The following is a 22180-nucleotide window of genomic DNA, read 5'->3' as shown; positions in this document are numbered from 1 at the left end:
GAATTAGAAAAATGTATCATTTGGTCAGTCGGAACAGTTAACATCATTTGGCGAAGGTATGAGATCGTGGAACTCTTGTTCCAATTGTAATGCAGCGTCAGGCGTGAAGGCTGTCAATGGTGGTTTGAAGAATTGCTGTGTACAAAACAGTTGACATGCATCAAGTGCCTTGAACGATTGTACATAAGATTAATGACATCAATGTGAACCGTCTGTTCAGTCAACGGTTGTCTGACTGTGTGTACTGCATTACAGCTGAGTGTGGCAGTGACTGGACGGCGCCCACTGGTGCAGTGTTGTCCCCAAACTACCCAAACTCCTACTCAAACAACCAGAACTGTTACTACACCATCACTGTCAGCCCGGGATCCTTCATCCAACTCACTGTCAGGGCCTTCTACACAGAAGGTGGCTCAGACTATCTTGAGGTGACTGTTTTTGTCAAAAAGCACTTCTAAAATCACACTGGTACCTTGGACAATGTGCAAATACGAAACTTGGAGGTCATAAGTTAATGCCTCTCGTTTTAAGTTTCATATTGGATGTAAAGCCCACTTCCTTTTGGTTTAAGAAGTCGATGTACGAGTTTGTTGTCAATATACCAGCCAATAATGTTATATCATCTTTTAGGAATCATAAAAATCTAAAACTTAGTAGAAACCGCGTAACCAATTATTATCATTATCATTATTGCACTGTATTTATAGCTTACATTACCTTATTTCATTGTCATTATTTTATACCGTATATTATTTGATTATCCTTGGCCTTATTGTATGATTTCCATTTTCTTTTGTATTATTTCCATTTATTGATTATATTCAATTTTGTATAACTTAGAGGAAGAGGGCCTTGTATAAGAATTCCATGCTTCTCCCCTCCTTCTGCACCTGTTCTTATACTTGTTTTGTATTATTACTGTCTGTTTTGTTTAATGTGTAAACTGATCAAATCAAATCAATCAAACGCAAATCTGCTTTGCCAAATGATGCTCTGAGTTAACGGGTACTATTATCTAAAGTTCCGGAAGCTCATTTTTTCAAATTCGTGACAGCATTTCAGCTCATCATGTCGAATGTCATTAGTTTCTTGGCCGAATGTTACAAACAACGCCACCTTGTATGAATGTTAGGGTCATCTTGAATATTAATGTCCAAGCAGATCCGGGTGGCCAATGGATACTGTCTGGCCAATGGATACTGTCTGGCCAATGGATACTGTGTGGTCCAGGCCTGGTCTGGCCAATGGATACTCTCTGACCATTGGATACTGTCTGGCCAATGTGATACTGTCTTTGCGGCCACCATAAAATCTGCTTGGAGATTACCTGTAGCTAACGTACTGTTATATTGTCTGTAGATTCGTGACGGAGGGACGGCAACGGATACATACATTGGCCGGTACAGTGGATCCGGGCTGTCCAACCGCGACGTTATCAAGAGCACGTCCTACAAGCTCTGGTTCAAATTCAGGTCCGATTCTACCTACACCTACAGCGGCTTCCACATCGACTACGCAGGTAGATTTAATCCCTGCCTTCTATACACTGTATATGGAATTTTAGCTATGGTATTTTGTTATGTTTGATTATGTTTACCGAAGGAAAACTGTTTTTGCTCTGTTTCTTCTTCTTCCGTTCCAAACACTGACCTCTGACCTGGTCAATGACCTGAACCAGACTGTCTCTCACCATGGTAACTGGTGTTGGGTTACGTCATGTTGCAATTTTATAGTAGGAGGGATTTAAACTCCTGTCACCATATATATGTGAGTAAGAATTAACAGAGCAGACTATATGCAAAGGTAAACATTATGCAGTTGCTTTGCAAATGTTGCCTTTCTAGTTGAGTTTTGGATGCGTATATTATTTGATATCCATTTCTTCATCTTATGATATTTCGTCAAGATGTACATGTATATCCTGCATCACACACCGTAGAAAGTTTCTGCTATCATATATGATAACTGGTTTGTTGGTCAAACATTACCCGTGCGATCGCAGCCTTTTATAGCGCTGAATTGATGCAGGGTTTACAATCACATACACTTGATAAACGTATTTGCTCTACACACTTTTGTGGAACTGTCGCAGGCCATTCGGCGCCACAAGGTGACTCAATACGACTTTCCCCATTCACACCTGGGTGGAGTAAGGAAAGCCGTGTAAAGTGCCTTTCCCAGGGGCACAACGTCGGGGCACATGTCCAGACATGTCCCGGGTACAACTCGAGATCGAACCCGGGTCTCGCCGTGTCATAGTCGACCTCTCTACCACTACGCCACCCGACGCCACTGAGAGACGCTAGAATGAACAAACCGCCCATGGCATTGATTTGTATGTCGAAAAAAACGCACTGCCATTTTTCATTGGTAAGGCCATGTTGATTTGATTATATGGATGACATCCGCGCGCGCATGAATTCTCGTCTGTTTCCAAAAAAAAAAGAAGAAGAACGTTTTCGACCATACCGTAAGTCGTACAAAACAACTGCAAGATTAGCAGATATATGCCGTACATTGAAAAAAAATATTGGAAAACGATACTTAAATCGCAGGATACCAAAATCCATTCCAAAGGACAGGAAGAAAATGTAAAGGAATGAAAATGAAGAGTCTATTATTCACAATGCCAATAGAATATTACTCTGTGTTTAGTTATTTGTTTAACCTTCATGACCACCCAGATTTCATAATGAAGGCAACATTTTAGCCAAGCTTTTTTATTCGCACGGTCGCATCAATTTTGAGGTTCCCAGAGGATGTCATCCATATAGTCAAGTCAACATGGCCGTATATGTCGTGCTTTATCAACTCTGCCATCTCATGAGTGCTTGTCCTTACACCACCCGGTTGATGAATGTCTCTCCCAGCTGTGGACATCTCTCTGCGGTCCTGTGATGACCCTGGCACTCCGCCAAACAGCGACCGCACGGTGACGACTTTTGATGCCGGCAACTCCGTCACCTACACCTGTAACCCTGGTTACACCATGCACGGTACCGCCACTATCACCTGCCTCACCGGGGACAGTAGAGTCTGGTCGGAGGACCCACCTTCCTGCGTTGGTACGGCTACAAGAAATATCATCACGGGTTACGTTCTTAAAGGCATCCAATGTGATTTCAGGGAAGCAAAACTGAAAAAATTCTGAATACGGCAATCTTTGTGATATTGACACATACTGCTTCACGTTATCACATTTGAGTCTGACTCAATATTTCATACTTTGGGCTTTTAAAACTGCAGAAACAAGCCCCAAGACGAGTCCTTTATTTTCTGGGTGGGACCCTAAAAATCAGCCAATGGCACTTACAGTAACCATTTTCCGTCAGAATTTTGGGAATTTTTGCTCCTTGAGGATCAGTATACATTGGGATAGTGTGGTTTCAACTCAGTTTGTAGATAAATGGCTAGAATATTGGCTTTGAAAAATCGGGTTTGCAAGCCCTAAAAATTGCACTGGATGCCTTTCATCGGCTTACATGTAGCTGATATTTTACTTTTCAATATGTCCATAAAGAATTTCGTCAGGTTGGTAAATCGTTGGGCATTTACCTTTTTTTAAAAAAGGCACTCTGTATAACAACCAGTTCCAATTACGCCTACCGACTATTTGGTAGTCCATCTCTACTTTCCTCGGAGCAATGCCAAACAATTGGAAGCAGAGCCATACAATATTTCTCTGATGAAGGCAGCAAAAGAACTACCTAAACCCTGGCAATTGGTATCGGTTGTGTACAAAGCACATTGCCCTTGACACTGCTTGAGTTATGGTGCGCCAAATCATATCATTTGACCACCAAGTACTAGTAACCGTCCCATGAGATATCGTACAATTGGGCACAGATATGCAACAATTAATCTCCCATCACAAACAGTAAATAATTGATATTAGTGGTCATAATGGCTTGTGTCAAAGTCAAGGTTTACAAATGTACCCTCTTAACAAGATCGCGTGACAATTTTGTTTTAAAAAATATATTGATAGAATCAAGTGATGATTTCCGTTACAAAGGCAAACATGAACTCTAAAGTTTAAATACACTAAATTAAATATAAAAAAATAATGAAACAGAGCAGCTAAGGTGAATATTTATGTTTACCGAAGGGAAACATATTGGTTTTGTTCTGTTTCCTCTTCTTCTCCAAACAGATAAGGTCAATGACCTGAACCAGACGTCTGTCACCATGGTAGCTAGTGTTGGGTTACATCATGTTGCAATTTTATAGCAGGAGGGATTTATACTACTGTCACCATATAAAACGTGAATGTGTTTGAGTAAGAATTAACAGAGCAGGCCATATGCGAAGGTAAACATTATGCATGCAAATGTTTCCTTCCTAGTTATAATCATTGCCGTTGTGTTCACCTGGATAGCTGAATGTGGGGGAGACTGGCGAGACCCAACCGGCGCCATCTTGTCACCAAACTACCCAAGCTCTTACAACCCCAGCCAGACCTGTTACTACACCATCACTGTGGACCCCGGGAAGACCATCCGACTCACCGTTCGGGCCTTCTTCACAGAAAGTGGCTCAGACTATCTTGAGGTACGTTTTGTACCATAGGATCTATGGCATCAACCAAGTTGAAGTGCTTTTGAAGTACAAAGTAGCAATTGATCATGTGTGGTACTGCTGATTGCTTGTCACCAAGACCAATATAACACCTCGTTTGAAGGTAAAACTTTTGTTCCAACACAAAAGAGAAATGTCCTCACCTAGAGCTTTCGACCAGTCAATCTAGTCTTCTTCAATAGACTGACCCAGTGCAAGACTTGTCACGTGACTTCTCTGACGTGTGACGTCAACACTGGGTCAAAGGTATCTGGTAAACAACGTCACGTGACAAGTATCACCGGGTCAGTCTACTGAAGAAGACCAGTGTGACTGGTCAAAAGCTCTAGGTGAGAACATTTCTCGCTCTTTTGTGTTGGAACAAATGTTTTATCTTTACACATGTGACTAACAACACTTCCATTGTTTTTGCTGTTTGGGAGCAGATCCATGATGGTCCTGACGCCAACGCCGCTCGGATTGGCCGGTATAGCGGCACTGGCCCTCCTGATGGTGACGTCATCTCCTCAACTACCAATCAGCTTTGGTTCAGGTTTAGGAGCGACTCCTCCTACAATTACAGTGGCTTCAAACTGGACTACGAAGGTTATATTTTGTCCACAATATCATATCATGTTGGTACTCAAGATTTTGTTGCACTGTTTAGAATATACGTAGTAGAGGCAATCGCCAAATGCGCATATAAGGCCACACTGATTTAATTTTATGGATGACATCCGCGCGCGCATTGATTTTCGCCTGATCTCAAGAAAGAAATTCCCTCTTCCGGGGCTCTGGCCTGAGTGCCATACCCTGAAGTTCATGGTAGCTAGCGACAATAGGGAGTCAGCGTTACCTACGGAGGATGGCACCCAGGCTGCCGAAGCTCCACGGAACTCAAGAACTCAGTACAGTGCCGACTCATAAATGCCACAAAAGGCCAGAATGTGCCGGCATGTCGTGAAATTCGCTATGTACAATCGAAATTCATGATACCAGCTTTGTATTCCTGTGGTTTAGAAGCATTTTCTTTTGTTGGCATTTCTTGTATTCGGCCGCGCGCACTAATTTGGAGGTCTCGTCTTCCGGGGATCTCATCCATAAGTCAGTGTGGCGTAATCTGAAATTTATATCCAGGCCAATCAAACGGTGCCATAAGAACCCCCATAGGACTGCTTCATCAAATCATCTTACCATAAATTGCGCAACTTTTGCATCATCAAATCATGCTTCCAAAAATTGCATAACTTTTGCATCATCAAATCATCTCACCAAAAATTGCGAAACTTTAAATTGAACCTTAGGCCATGTTGATTTGATTATATGGATGACATCCGCGCGCGCATAAATTTTCGGCCGTTTAAAAAAAAAAAGTTTTCAACCATACTGTAAATCGTACAAAACAGTTGCAAAATGAGCAAAAATATACCGTAAGTTACAAAAAAAACCATACCAATGTCGTAGAATGCCAAAATCAAACGAAAAAAGACGAAATTGTAAAGAAATGAACTTGAAGACTAGATTATTCGCCAAACCATATTCTGTCCCATTTGTTCAACCCTCATGACCACGTAGATTTCATAATGAAAACAACTTTTTTTTTTTGCAAAATTTTTTTTTATTCGCACGCGCGCATCAATTTTGGGGTTCCCGGAGGATGTCATCCATATAATCAAATCAACATGGCCTTAACAAGATGACAAGCAGGCAGAGGAATCAATCCAGATCCTCTGCAAGCACTGTGACGTTTGATAAACCAATCAACCTGCCTAATCACTATGATTGAACACACAAATAACTTTAACGTCAACTTCGTTATTTCATAATTCAAACTGCTATTTTCCTCTCACAGCTGTCTGAGAAACAAGATGGCCCCCGCGTACTCAACTGGTGATTCTATCACGGAGGTCGAATTCATCGAGCTAGGCAATATGTGATAGGACAAAATCGAATAAACCATCAAGAATTCGGAGATCTCATGCCTCCATGAAATATATGAGTTTTTGTAAATGTTTTTTTCACAGTACACTACAGTACAGAACAAAATAACACAGGTTTTTGTTTTCAAACACACAGCTTTTCTGCTAATACAGTAGCACCTGTTGCCTGAAATAGGTAAGGCTGTAATAGATTTGGTCAACTCAGGGGTCAACTGTACATTTAGGGCTAAGGCTATTCCAAAGGGAGAACCTCATTAATAAAACCGGCTGCCCGCACGTTTTCCCTGCCTTGCAAAAATACAAAAACTGGACGTTCTGCTGCAGTATCAAGGTCAGCCACCAGGAGGCCCACATTTGACCTTGACCTTTGGCTTCCTAAGACCTACCAGCATACCAAATATCATCACAATCCATAAAGGCGTTCTGAAGTTATGCTGACTACAAATGTGCGGAGACACACATACACAAACGCGCCAAAAACAATACCTCCATTTTTCATCGAGGTAAAAACAAGATGCACTCGTCTTACAAACGAGCCTGTCGTCTATTACGGGAGGGTCCCCTGTTGCTGCAGTGCAGGATAAGATAACATCTTGTTGAACATATAAGTCGTTCCTTATCAGATAACTGTCTCTCTTCGTTTATCTGAAATGGCAATTAGGCCACAGGACGTCTTCTGTGCCTGGTAATGGGTATGAGATGTCACGGTTCGTTTGCAGTCTGCTCCCGTGAACGCTTACTTGACGAGAAGGCAGCTGCTCGGAGTTTTAGGAATTGATTGAACCTATCATCTTTATCCGTGACACCAAAAAGCAAACCTTACAGCAATTGCTAAGAGTTTGCGTACAAATTACTAGCCTCCATAGCATGCCAAAAACTGGGGGTTTGGGGGTCTTCGTGGTCTTTTATATGCTATTTTCTGATTGCATATAGACAACATAGCCGGCCTGGTTGAATTACCCCCATTTTTAGAACTGGACTAATCAGAACAGCCGAAGACCACCAAACCCCCTGTTCTATAAGCCTGCTATGGCAGCTAACAAATTACAACGCAAGACAGGAAAAAAAAATACATCCCTCGTGTACATTATGATACATTATTTTGTACCGAGAAAACATTTTGACTTGATACAGATGAGGTTTAGGAAAGATAAAGCTTTGTTGTCTTTTGACAATTCTTTGTTGTGCAGGGTTATGGCTAGCCTCCGTAGCTTTATAGAACTGGGGGTTTGGTGGTATTCGGCTGTTTTCTGATCAGCCCAGTTTAAAAAACGGGGGTAATTCAATCAGGCTGGCTATGTTGTCTATAAGCAATCAGAAAATAGCACATAAAAGCTACCAAAGGCCATGAAGACCCGCAAAACCCCCAGTTTTTGGCATGCTATGAAGGCTAGGTTATGGCCCTATGAAGAAAGGACTGTTTGTAGCCGTTTTGTCCTTGGCCTGGGAACACTCACGGCCTGGCTGTTCCGCGGCCTGGCTGTTCCGCGGCATGGCTGTTCCACGGCCTGGCTGTTCCGCGGCCTGGCTGTTCCGCGGCCTGGCTGTTCCGCGGCCTGGCTGCTCCGCGGCCTGGCTATTCCACGGCCTGGCTGTTCCACGGCCTGGCTGTTCTTGGGTAACACAGTTTCCCGGCACATAAGGCCACACCAATTTAACAGTGCTGTCTCTAGATTCGCCCTGTCCATTTTTTCTGATTTGCAAAAAAAAATTAGGTTCTAAATCAACTCCAAAATGCTCAATGAAAGATACATTTTGGCTCCAACGGTTGACGAAAATCCTTTTCTTACTAATGGTTAAGTTTTACAATGTAATAACGCAACTTTGTTTCATTAAAAGCTCAAAATCTACTGTTTTAATCATAAACCAGCCTGCTATGTTGACTTCATGGCCCATATCGTAACATTTACGGCTACCATGGGGTTCCTTGGCCAGTTTTTTTCGCCCTGTCGCTCCATAAATCCGAGAAACAACAAATTTAATTGGTATGGCCTAATACCGATAAAATCCTCGCCACTTCTCCGGCTTGCTGTATCTTTAAACTTTTAAAGGCAATCAACTGGTACATGATCTCCAGTAGCATGTGAATGTCCTGTTACCGTACGTAAACCCAGCACGGAAATTGTTGGCGATCCGCAACAGTCAGCAGTAATTTGTAGTTTCAAAGCCTGGGCATTTTCTGCATTATTGCCTTCCCTTTTTACAGTCTGAAGAAAATTAGACAAACACATCAACCTGTTATAGCGTCTTTAGGCTTTGTAATGGTCGGCGACAGGGTTCCTAATGATCGACCACACAGTGTGATCAATACTGGGTGATAGGATAATGTGGCCATCTCTGATTGCAATGGTTTCCAACCTGATTAGGTTTGGTACAAAATGGAGGATCAGGCCTCGAAATCAACTCCCACTAGGTTCTCTACTAGCTCACACAACTTCGCCGTCCAAATTCCTTGTTCGAAATCTTTTTACAGTGACAGTTTCTTTATTTCCCCGTACGGCCAAGCTTTGGAATTCCCTCCTTGACAAGTGTTTTCCACCAACCTACAATCTACAGGCTTTCAAATCAAACGTTCACCGCCATCTCTTGACAAAGTCATGTTTCTCTCATATTTCTAATTCAATGCCGAGAAGTGGTCGAATAGGCTTTGCATTGAACCACTCTGTTAAAGAAAAGAGAACAAAAAATGTCTTTCTATTGTCCCAGCACTGTCCCCAAAATAAATTTCAATTGTCCCGAAATGAGGATGTCCCAATGTCCCAACCTGTTTTTCGAGAAGTATTGTATGACTTCAACTTCAAGTCAACTTTATTTTTCTTACGTTCTGACTACTAGAATTGCAGAATAGACAGGAAATTCGAGGGGGGGGGGGGTCTGTAGCCAAAAGCCGGGACGTGTGCCTACTAAACAAAGGGACTGACATTCTGATGTTGATTATTGTTCTGATGTCCCAAAAATGTCCCAAAGTGTCTTTTTACTTTTAGTGGTCAGTGGCCATAAAAATTGTCTCCCGTGCTCTATACAGAGCATAGGGTTTGGTGCCCATGTCCATTTCCTTAGCCCTTGGGCGACACACAGTTGTGCAGGGCACTACAGCAAGGGGCTAGTCCGCTGGTAGTGCTGTGTGTTTGACCTTCCCACACTCTTTCTCATATGTGCTAAGCAGAGAAAGAAGTGTGTACCATTTTTAAAGTCTTTGGTAAGACCCGGCCGGGGTTTGAACTCACGACCTCCCAGTTACAAAGCGAGCACTCTACCAATTGAGCTATTGCACCGTTGGCCATAGGGACACTGCTAATTTCGAGCCCTGAGAACATCTACACACAGACCTCAACTGCACCAGAAGTGGAGTGATTACAGGTATTACAGGTGGGGACGTTTGAGATGGATGTTGGTACTGTTGTTCCATCACGTGGGGCCAATAAAGGAAAAGGAAATCTTCCCTCCCCCGACGAGGATTTGGTAACTAATGCTGATCGATGACATCCAGGCAACTTTGCTTAGCGGAACGCCAATTGCTCTCTACAGTCACATATTGCCAGCAGATGTAGGGAACAGATCAACACTAAGCTTGGGAAATTGCTTCTTTGTGCGCGCCAATGATGGCAACAGTGAAACCATTTCAGCATTGCAATTCTGTGAGGGTAAAACTAACTGTTCCAAATGGGTTGCGTACGTCTGGAATAGAGTTACATTGTTTTTGGCGACGTCTCAGGGAGGAGCCTAATGGTACAGTATTGTGTGCAGTTTGCAAGAATTGTACAGGCATTTTGTACACAGACATGGAATGTCCACAGGCATTTCTCTGACCCACATCTATGCCCACATTCCTGGAAACCTTTGGGAAGACCTGTCTGCCCCAATGGCCCTACGTTCTGTGACCCCGGGGCTCGTTCAATATACACTCAGCAGGGGAGGAGTGCACTGTATCTGTCTAGACTTAACAGGTACCCAGTCTTCCTCAAAATCATGAAATAATGGCAGTGCCATTCAAACAATAATGGCAATGTATGTTTTCATTGCCAGTCTTGTTAAACTTGTAAGTCATGCTCATGAATTAGCTAACCGGTTACTTAATCAAGCCCTTGTCACAAATTCAGAACCTTCCTCCGAACACCAGTCGACCGACGTTCAATGTAGGTTGGTGGTACCCTAAGCTAAAAATTCACGTTTGGCCGAAACAAGGCGGTGCAATTTGAGTCTGTAGGGACTAGCGGCATGGGGTACACTCAACATTCTCGAAAAAAAAAAACTCATAAAAAATCGTCTTTTAGGAAAATGAAAAAATCCAAACTATGACTAGTAGGTACATTTCTGAGAAATATTGTGGGTTTTTACTGAAGCCCTAGCTTTAAAATTCAATTTTTTTTTAAATGGGCGTGGCCTAACTATTGATGATGTCATCTTGACGTCATAAAAATTGCATAAATTATCGTCTTGCAACAATACACTTTGTGAGAAAAAATCCTGTCCATACTGAACTGCAACATGTACTTTAAGAAGACCCCAAAAGTCCTCAGGCATAGTTATCTCCCACCTTAACTCGACATGTATACCTCTACTCCAAGTTTACATTGTTGAAAAAGCACCTGTATGCTATCTGTATGTTACACCACTCCACAAGTGAATTAGTTTTGAAATTCGCAACTGCTTCCCTTTCTTGACCAAATCATATGCTTCTTGGCCTCAAGATCTTCGCTAGCTCTTCTTTCCAGAGAACCTCTAAAATCTTGTTTCCTCCAATGATACGGTGAGCTCACTACCCTAATTGTGTGTGTTTGTCTGTGAAATAGACGGGAAACGTAGTTCTCTTCGGAGCTTGCGAAGAAGAGAACCTCTGAAATCTTGTTTCCTCCAATGATACCACTGATCCCATGGACTTAGGGCGGAAATGCGCGGGTGCATAAGAAACGTCCGGTAGTAGAGCATGCCGTCAGATAAAGAAAGAAAGAAAGTGATCTCTATCCAGTTTAGCTCATTGAAGAGCTCATCTTCCACTGGTCTTGACAGAGAAGACAGACAATATGTACAGTATTTACAGGTTCATTGTACCGGGGAAATTCCCCTAGCTCTTTTCGACAGGCACAATGAACAGTGGACCACGGCTTAACATCCCGTCCGAAGGACTGCGACCCTAAACAGTAGCGTGCATGTCGAGTGAGCGACATTGGAAACAGCCGGGATTCAAACTCCCAACCTCTTAGTCCAGAAGCAGGATCGCTAACCACTGGACTACACACGCTACTCCTAGACTCAGATAGCTTCATCCAAACGCAAGGGAAATCATTCAAACTATGTAGGTCACATCGCATTCCTCATTACGATCAAAATACACAGTCTTTAGTACGCTTTCTAATCATTTCAACCATTTACAAATTGTGTTTCAGATAAAAAGGAACTTTGACATATTTATTTTATTATTTGCCACTCCCCTTAAGCGTTATAAGTAGAAAGAGACGTGGTCCATATGGGTTCACATCGCATTCCTTGTTACGATCAAAATACACAGTCTTTAGTACGCTTTCTAATCATTTCAACCATTTACAAATTGTGTTTCAGATAAAAAGGAACTTTGACATATTTATTTCATTATTTGCCACTCCCCTTAGCATTATAAGTAGAGAGGGACGTGGTCCGTATGGGGTCGCATCGCATTCCTCGTTACGATCAAAATACACAGTCTTTAGTACGCTTTCTAATCAATTTAACCATTTACAAATTGTACTTCAGATAAAAAGGAGGTACGTGTGAATTTTACATACTTATTTGATTATTTGCCACACCCCTTTTTATCATAATGCTGAGGTCATGTTTCTAAATCGTTCCATAAGACTGTCCGGTCGGGCTCCGGTTTGGAAATGTGACCTCAGTATAAGTAGAAAAGGACGTGGTCCATATGGGGTTGAAACTTCAAGGTCAGATAGCAAGGTCAAAGCTACCAAACTGCGACTGCTATCATATCAAAATATATTCCACCCAACACCCAAATTTTCAAAAACCATGAGGTCACACCAAGTTAAATTCTTGTTTAACGGATTTTTCTAGAAAAATAATGGAGCGGGCGGGCGAAAAAAGAGGCCTAGGCATCCTATTATGGCCCAAAATGGTACGATAGGAGCCATGAAGTCAACACAACAGGCTGGTTCAATTCAAAATTTAAACAATGAATTTTGAACTTTTAATGATACAATTGCATTGAAAGATGGAATAACTGTTGGAAGAAAAGGACTGTTTTTAACTGTTCAGGGAAAAATATGAGCATTTTGCAGTTGATTCTGAATTTATTCATCTATTTATTTATTTATTTACAAATCAAAAAAATATGAAGCGGGCGAATCCCTTAACCAAGATATTAAATGGGTGTGGCCTAAGGAGAATTTGCCACCTCAGGTGGTACCAATATACAAATTCGAATAGAATTCGAATTCGAATAGAATATGCAAATTCTGTAATAATTCTTGTATTGAAGATGAATCGCATTTTATGCTTGACTGTATACTATATGATAACGAACGTAAATCACTGTTCAGTTCAACTAAGCTCGACAAAAAATGTAAAACATTATCAAAAGAAGACACTTAAATATATCATATCATGTACAAATATAGACGTCATCAATGAAGTATGTAAGTATATTACAAAATGTTTCAAAAAGAGAGAAGAAGCCATTAGAACGTAGATATATACCACTTTATATATAACGTTATATTTCTTCTTAAGCATTGTATACCTTAGACTGATGTTAGCCTTTCTATATTACTATTGTTGTAGTACATTCTAGTGCATTGTACTCTGTACATCTGTGCATTTATCCCCCGTGGAATGAACATGCAATAAAGTTTCTATATATGAATTTTGGGGTTCTGGCCCATGTCACTAACTTGGCTGTATTCGAAGACATATTTGAGCACACGGCTTGTAAAAGAGATTGATAGATGGAAAGTTCGCTGTGTAGATTGATGACTCCATTAACGTGATATCCTTTTTTATTGTCGGCTCATTTGTATAATAATGAGTTTTATAAGTAACGTCGGTTGACCATTATTGGGCCCTGTTACTTGCTGTTACTGTATAGGAATCAATCAGAATACCGTAATTTGAGTAGAGACCAGACGGGCGTAGGCCAGTTTTGTAAGGCTCTTATGTGGTGTCAGAATACATGTCTACTACAAGAGGGCCTGCATGGGGGGGGGGTGTAGTGATTACGAATTACGCAAACATTTCGCCGCCGATTACAAATTACGTTAAAGTCTCAGAGCTGATTACGACTTTACGCTTTGCGGCTAATGTACTATTACGAATTACGTTGATTTTTTGGGAGGCTGCCTACGGATTACGAAGATTCAGAAGGCCTGATTACGCCTTACGAAAAAGGGCATGCAGGCTCCCCTACGATATAGATTGAGAAGCATCTATTGAAGTTACATTGATACGTGTATAAGAAAGCCTATATCTAGTCACGCAGGTGAATCTACTAAACGGGCACAGAAGGAAAAGTCGTCGAGGCAGTTTTCTGGCTTAGGCCATATTGATTTGATTATATGGATGACATCCTCTGGGAACCCCAAAACTGATGCAAGCATGCGAATAAAAAAAGTTCGGCAAAAAAGGTGCCTTCATTGAGAAATCTAGGTGGCCATGAAGGTTGAACAATTTTTTATTGGCATGGTGAAGGATAGACTCTTCATTTTCATTCCTACACATTTTCCTGTCCTTTGGAATGGAATTTGGCATTCTGCGACATAAGTATCGTCTTCAATTTACGGCATCTCTTTGCAACCCACAGAGACCATACCATCACAGACAGACATCACCGTAAACTGTATGATGAAAAATTGATAAAAAGAAAACTATAAAGATAAAATCTCCCCGCGCATGACCTGGGAGACAAGACACGCAGATTAAATACAACCCCGCTGCTATCCTGGGAGCCGAAACAATCTCAGAACGACGCACAACAATATCGTGTTCCCGGGCGACGCTGACAGTAAAAGTATGACATATCACCGGGTTACCCACCATGAGTACGGAGATAGGTAGGAGATATGTCACAGATGCACCACTTATCCCGGTGTCGTGTTTTTATGAGCCCCTGGATCCCGTCGTCCCTTCAAAATTTACCGTGGCATCTTTATTACTTACAGTATTGGGTTCCCACCTAGGAAGGATATGAGAAGACGTGATCTATTGGCCTCTTTATCTTATCTTACAACGTGCATTTTTGCCAGAACACTAGCCGGGGCGTTCATGCACTGCACGAAATCGGCTATTCAAGGTGTCCTCCCTGGCTAATTTGGCATTTTAGCTTTCCATCATTTTCTCACAAAGAAATTTAGAAAGAACTATAGTTGTACTGAATATTGATACCTGGGTGCAAAAGGGTTATGAATATGATTTTTTGGACCATATGGATGACGTCATCACATTTTATTGCCACAATTGATATCTACTAATTATCCGTAGTTATTAGAGAATAACCTAATTGCCTAATTAAAATTTAGTTATTCTCTAATAACTACGGGCAATCAGTAGATATCAATTTGTGCAAACGTACGTTTGTAGCTTTCACCATTATGCACATGAAAATCATACTTTTATTTCAGTTACTTGTACCAAAGTGCTATGTTATAACTTTAAAGATAATTACATTTGGGGCAATAAAATGTGATGACGTCATCCATATGGTCCAAAAAATCATATTCATAACCCTTTTGTACCCAGGTATCAATATTCAGTACAACTATAGTTCTTTCTAAATTTCTTTGTGAGAAAACGATGGAAAGCTAAAATGCCAAATTAGCCAGGGAGGACACCTCAAGCAGTCTTAAAGCATGCTTAAAGGTTCCGTTTTGGCACTCTTTAATAAGCAAATTTAAGCAATCTTTACGCGGGCTTAAATATTACTTTTAAGCTAGCTTTAAGTTTGTGCGTAATGGTGCTCAATGGCACTCTTTTAAGCAACATGTAAGCACCGTAAAGTAAGCTTAAATCTCATCAGGAGGTTCGATCATAGTTGGCTGGTTTTCGACCGTACGTCAGCAAAACACAAGCCAACCACCTGTAAGTCAGCAGTGTTCGTGGCGTGTTCAGGAATCAAATTTGACTCCAATTTAACTCAAATTCGTTTTTGAGTCATCTACAAAAGGTAGGCGTGGCCTAAATCTTGTCAGAGTGCTCCCGAACACCAGCCATTCTGTTTGGGAACGACTTCGTGGAGCGTTCGTGAATGTATGACAGGGTTTTAAAGAAAGCGCATGTGAACGTATACGTGTAACGTTATGTGTCGTAATCAGGCTATGCATCAATAAGGACTATGACATTGAATGGGTTAAATTGTTCTTAAAGAAAAAACTACGTTAATCAAAGAAAGACGGCGCTGTCAAGCGGCTGACCTTACTTTGATATTCACCTGAGAAAGGAATTCTTTCTCCTCGCCGCATTGTTTACAGTCCTTCCACGCGAAGACACCTTTCTTTCGACCATACAAAAGCACAAAGGATCGGCTGACGTAGATATACGGAGTGGCGACAATGCCGCATGACACGACGGTTCATCATCGTGTCACGACGTAAGATAAATCACTAGGTACATTTCAAACTTCCTTTCCGGGGATAATACGCTCATCATATGAGGTAAATTGCAACAATTTTCTTGTTACTAGTACCTTCGATAGAAGGTTATGCATTTGGTTTGGCTACAGTGAGGTGACTGTGGATAACTCTTGATGCCATGAATGGATGTTCATGATTTTTGGTAGGCAGGTTACCGTTGGAAAGACGCGAAGGTCAAGTTTAAAAATGGGGCCGTTATGGGGGGGGGGGTTACGTCACTGCAGTGGATCTTTTGTGTGTTTTTTGTGAACAGGAAAACTCGAGATCGTGATTAGATTTAATAGGTGGGTAGAAATAGTAAAGAGGAAGGTCAAGTTTAAAAATGGGCTTTATGGCCATGGGTTCCTACATCACTGCAGTGGACTTTTTGTGTTTGTTGAATGTTACTTTGTTTGTTAACAGGATAACTTGAGATGCTGTAGATGGATGTTAATGAATAAGTGGCCGTATCTACTAAAGCTATGGAGGGTACACGCGTCATTCTTCTGAGATTCATTGATCAGTAAATCTAAAGATGGACACCAATATTGCGGATGACGCACCAATGACGTCATGAGGATACGCTATGTGTCTACCACATGTCTGTTCATAGAAAAGCCAGTGCTTCCCTTATATTGAAAACTCGCTTATCCTTGACTTTGTCTTAAATCTGTTTCAAAATTACCCACATAGTCCAATTACCAACGCTTGTCGGTGCAAAATGAAAAATTTGAATTATTAAATTTCAATAACAGCGCGACATTTGAGGCACTGTTCAGACGTAAGGAGACATTTATCTTCCCACCAGTGATGTCGATCCGCGAAACGATGCTGGCTGGAAGCGATTAAACTGTCCACACGTCAGCCTTATTCTGTCGTGTACGTGATCTGTCTATATCTGTAGCTGTATAGCCGCCCATCGGCGTAACACAACAGCTTCTGTATAGCCGTTAGAACCGCCCGTCGGCGTAACACACCAGCTTCTGTATTTGTATAACCGCCCTTCGGCGTAACACACCAGCTTCTGTATTTGTATAACCGCCCTTCGGCGTAACACACCAGCTTCTGTATTTGTATAACCACCCTTCGGCGTAACACACCAGCTTCTGTATCTGTATAACCGCCCTTCGGCGTAACACACCAGCTTCTGTATCTGTATAGCCGCCCTTCGGCGTTACACACCAGCTTCGCAGGCACGCGGCGCGACGGCAGCTTGCTGTATCACACCGACTTGTTACGCCTAGCCTTTGAACACCTAACTCTAAACATTGTTTAAAGCTATCTAGTGAGAATGCCCCTACTATACCTACTATACTTGGTGGCAGCGAGTTCCACTCTACGATAGTTCCAGGAATAAGGAGTTTTAACCCCTCAGCCTATGGTTGATAGCTCTGATACGTTGAAGGCATGACTATGTCTTGCTCTTTTTTGAGCTGGTAGTAGGTACTTAATACTTGGTATATCCACCAATTTACTAGTAATTTTGTACATCATGCATAGTCGGGACATTTTTCGCCTGTCAGTGAGACCCACCGTAGGTTTCTTTTCATTTCCGTGACACTAGCACTTTATACTTGTTCGTACAGAATCTTGCAGCTTGATTCTGCACCCTCTCCAGTTTATCTTTGTATTTCTTTGTATATGGATCCCATATACTGTCGCCGCATATTCTAGGTGATCGTAGCCTCCATAGCATGCCAAAAACTGGGGGTTTTGAGGGTCTTTGGGATCTTTTATGTGCTATTTTCCGATTGCATATAGACAACATAGCCGGCCTGGTTGAACTACCCCCGTTTTTTAGAACTGGGCTAATCAGAAAACAGCCGAAGACCACCAAACCCCCAGTTCTATAAGCCTGCTACGGAGGATCGTGTGTTTCACCCTGTGTCTTAACACTGACGCTCTCACGGGACAAGGGACATATTCAGGAACCGTCTCAGACTTTATTGCTGTCACATGAACTGGTAACAATATTTCCTGGCGCCGACAAAACGTACTGTCGGATGGGTACAATAGAGGCTTTTTAATCCTATTGATCCATTCTACATCCTTCTTTTGTACCACACTTTGATTCGATTTGGTGAAAAATTGGCACTTTGGGCTATGCGTGGCATTCTCGATATATCGATGTAGTTAACATACGCACCATATCTTTTAAAGTACATGTACAGTAATGGCATTTCGATACAAAAAGCATTGCTTAACGGGTGTGTACAAGAGTAAAATATCGTTTTTAGGCGGCAAGATAAAGAAAATGGTTGGCAGAGATTCAATCGGTTTCATGTGTGGGATCGCAGAATCCCGGTTTCATGTGTGGGATCGCAGAATTCAACGGGTGTTTACAAGACTAAAATATCGTTTTTAGACGAGCTGATAAACAAAATGGTTGGCAGAGATTCAATCGGTTTCATGTGTGGGATCGCAGAATCCCGATTTCATGTGTGGGATCGCAGAATCCCGGTTTCATGTGTGGGATCGCAGAATTTAAGGGGTGTTTACAAGAGTAAAATATCGTTTTTAGACGAGAAGATAAACAAAATGGTTGGCAGAGATTCAATCGGTTTCATGTGTGGGATCGCAGAATCCCGATTTCATGTACATATGTGTGGGATCGCAGAATCCCGATTTCGTGTGTGGGATCGCAGAATTTAACGGGTGTTCACAAGAGTAAAATATCGTTTTTATACGAGAAGATAAACAAAATGGTTGGCAGAGATTCAATCGGTATCATGTGTGGGATCGCAGAATCCCGGTTTCATGTGTGGGATCGCAGAATTCATGTATGCGATCGCAGAATTTAACGGGTGTGTACAAGACTAAAATATAGTTTTTAGACGAGAAGATAAACAAAATGGTTGGCAGAGATTCAATCGGTTTCATGTGTGGGATCGCAGAATCCCGGTTTCATGTGTGGGATCGCAGAATCCCGGTTTCATGTGTGGGATCGCAGAATTTAACGGGTGTGTACAAGAGTAAAATATCGTTTTTAGACGAGCTGATAAACAAAATGGTTGGCAGAGATTCAATCGGTTTCATGTGTGGGATCGCAGAATCCCGTCGAGGGTTTCCTAATCTGGCTGTGGCGCTCAAATCTCTCCCTGATTAAATACTTGCGTGACGTTACGGTGAACACAGGCCGGAAGCATTACCCGAGCGAACCTCATGTTAGTGCAAGGGGAGAAGGAGAATGTTGTAAAAAGAACGGAAGATAAAGTGAAAGATAAAGCAAAACCGGACGTACATGATCACCATGTGATATGCTGACATTCCTTGTCTAATCGATTGGGTGTAGTCGTGTTAGTCATGTTTGGACTTTAATTCTAGCAATTTCTATGCCTGTTTCAAGTGAGAAATTAGAGCACAACCGATGCCGTGTTTACGAGTTATTCATTCATTATATCGTTGCCATTTGTAAATGTCGAATTGCGTTGATGAAAAAGACAAATAGATAGATTGTATAACACACTACGCTATTGTCTGACCTTGTTGAACAAGCCAAGCGGAAGTGCTCAGCAACATTCTGGGGATTGTATCTTCAGTACGGGCGATTACGGTCAACGAATCTAGTTTTCTTATACGTGTGCATGTTTGGTCCAGCGTTTGTCACTCATATGAATAAGAATTTGAGGGGAAATTTAGAATATTTGCTACGATGCAGCATTTGCTTTAATGACGTAAGAGCGAAGATCTCAACATTTTCGAGGGAAGAGGTACACGAAATCACTTTTGTATGAAGAAGATAACGATGATACAAAACGGTCCCTAGGGTGAACCCAATGGTGTGCAGATAGATGAGAACTTCTGCCCTACGGTGCCATTCATTAGACACGATCCACAGAGACCTCTTTTCCATTTGAAATCTGTTTACCAACTGAATCAGGCATGTAAGTAATAGCATTACTGGGGCCAATGTCGCTCGGAACGTCTGGCCTAATATTAGTACGGCATCTGCTGTCTAATTTCACATTTCAAACAAATTTTGGAGTCTTTCCTGAAGAGAAAAATGTTTTTACAATGTTTTGACGGGGATAGAAACTTGCGTGTGGTACACACACCCTCTTGCTTGCCCCATGCACCACAGTGTAAGCTGGGGCCAGTAAAACAGAGCACTAAGAGCATTCCTTCGGTTAATGCCGGCAAAGTGATTTAAAACGGGTAACGGTAATCTCGAAATCCTCTTTCTGATGAGCTGAACATTCACATAGCAACCTCATGCCCCCGGTAGTATCGTGAAAACGTTATGCAACATACATGATTTAAATCAAAAAGTAATGAACGCCATTGATACTGTACTGGAAGCTGAAAACGATCTTGCCAAATACCTTTTTTGTGTACGTACGGATGAGCACCTGGTAGTCAACGTATTTGCTGCCACACATATTTTACTGTGCATAAATATTATGCATCCCGGAAGACAAAAGTCCTAGGAAATGTTCCCGTGTGATGTTTTTAGTTTCCTGCTGGTTTAGGCGATGGCAGTAGTGGTAGTCCTACCCTGGTTGTCGCTCGGCAAGATCACTACAGCAGCGTGGTCCTCCAGACGGGATGCGGCACCTTTCGGCCTCCCCTCGGCACTCCTTCGCGTGCGCACGTCCGTCATGAACATATCCTCGTCCAGTTCCACCCTGTGATCCTCCAGGTCTTCCCTGTAGTGCAGACCCGCTTCTTCCTCGTCGTTAAACGTGGAGGACGAGTTCTTCCTGCACTCCGCTGCCGGTAGGATCAACCTGTGCTGCGGCGAAGGCGGCGGCGACTCCCGCTGATCCTGACTGGGGCTATCGTCTCCCGTAACCCTGGCCAGAATCGCCTTCTCCCGCTCCTCTGCCGAGAGTCCCTCCGCGAACTGGAAAATCTCCGAGTCGGGCCGGCAGGGCGCCATGCCGTGTTGGATTCTGCGGGCACGCCGCCTCCTGACGAAGTTGTTGATGTACGCGATGATGGCATAGCTGACGGCCAAGAACAGAATACTGGTGAGAAGTCCTCCCATCACAACTGCGAAAGTGTCGAACGGCTTAGAGCAGCAGAAGTAATTGGGAGAGAACCCGCAGCAGTAAGTGTCCTTCTCGCTATCGAGTGGTTCCGGGCAGACAAAAGTCCTCGCCGTACCGTTCTTCCCAGTCGCTGGGATGACACAGGTCTCCCCCGCTGAAGCATTGCCGATGACCTGCGCTAGAGCCATGGAATGCAGTGCAAACGAGCGCCGGAACAAACTCAGGCAACCTCTGAAACGTGCAGACGAGGTTGTCATGGCGGAATTATAATTGATGTCCCCTCCCCTAGTACACAACCTCATTACACGAGCAGTTGTGGGCCATCCCTATCGATTGGATCGCGGAGAGTCACGCCAAACCCCGGCGCGTGCGGGGAGGGAGCCGTAATCTGTCCAAATGCCGCAGCTTCCTCTCGTAATCCGAATCATCTGTTCTTTTTGCTTGCGTCCGCAGCTTGGGGAAAATATCTGTTTGTGCCCTCACAATGGAAGCTGCCGCCGCTGGTAAACCCTGGCGTTCTAGAACGGCCGCGACACAGGCAGGAGGCAGCCGGACGTCCGCAGCCCAACCCGCCGGCCGACTGACGGCATCTGAACCGCCTCATTTCACACCAACAACTAAGGAGGCCGCAGACAACACATCAATGTCTTCAGCCTCACCGTCACCGTGGAAAACCACGCGAAATATCCGAGATTTATGTGGCTGGCAGACCTGATGTGTACACATCATTGCTCCGGAAACGCACGTTCACACGCCGTACGGGATTATATTAGGCCGTGGTCTGTTGGGTAAAATGAAAGCTGTACGTCTTACTGGGCCCCGCTCTGTTCTAAATGGATTTTTTTTAACCCAGGAAAGTAATTTTATGTATTACTTGATAATTTTTGTACCCTAGCTACGTTGAGTCTTGACTAAGATACCCCGTTGCGTCAAACTTTCGCCCCCTTGACACTGACATCGTTATCGTCTCTCAAAGTACATGTAGTTTGTTTTGGGCGATGTGAAGGTATTTCAGGCCATGTGAGTTCAGCCATTTGAGGGAAATACAGATATATGTCTTCGGATATATTTTGGTGTACATGTATATTGAGCACTTGCGAAC

General features: G+C 42.7%; 2 protein-coding genes across 2 annotated transcripts in view; one reads left to right on the top strand and one right to left on the bottom strand.

The window, feature by feature from the left end:
• Positions 1–6545, top strand: part of LOC109487104 (CUB and sushi domain-containing protein 2-like) — a 64381-nt gene extending 57836 nt beyond the window's left edge. The window contains exons 36-41 of the mRNA XM_019791077.1: positions 256–428; positions 1360–1519; positions 2871–3065; positions 4379–4551; positions 5004–5163; positions 6410–6545. Coding sequence (XP_019646636.1) covers positions 256–428; positions 1360–1519; positions 2871–3065; positions 4379–4551; positions 5004–5163; positions 6410–6417 — 869 coding nt within the window. The 3' untranslated portion in view covers positions 6418–6545. The remainder of the gene's footprint in view (positions 1–255; positions 429–1359; positions 1520–2870; positions 3066–4378; positions 4552–5003; positions 5164–6409) is intronic.
• Positions 6546–18019: 11474 nt separating this feature from the next.
• On the bottom strand, positions 18020–21926 carry LOC109487242. Its single transcript, XM_019791228.1, has one exon. It carries the CDS (start codon positions 21378–21380, stop codon positions 20553–20555), a length of 828 nt encoding a protein of 275 aa, XP_019646787.1. The 5' UTR covers positions 21381–21926; the 3' UTR covers positions 18020–20552.
• Positions 21927–22180: the final 254 nt, after the last annotated feature.

The sequence above is a fragment of the Branchiostoma belcheri genome, unplaced genomic scaffold (assembly GCF_001625305.1).
Source record: "Branchiostoma belcheri isolate BF01 breed outbred unplaced genomic scaffold, Haploidv18h27 scaffold110, whole genome shotgun sequence".
In the NCBI taxonomy this organism is placed as follows: Eukaryota; Metazoa; Chordata; class Leptocardii; order Amphioxiformes; family Branchiostomatidae; genus Branchiostoma; species Branchiostoma belcheri.
The sequence above is the reverse complement of the archived record's forward strand: the minus strand, read 5'-3'. Positions and strand labels throughout refer to the sequence as shown.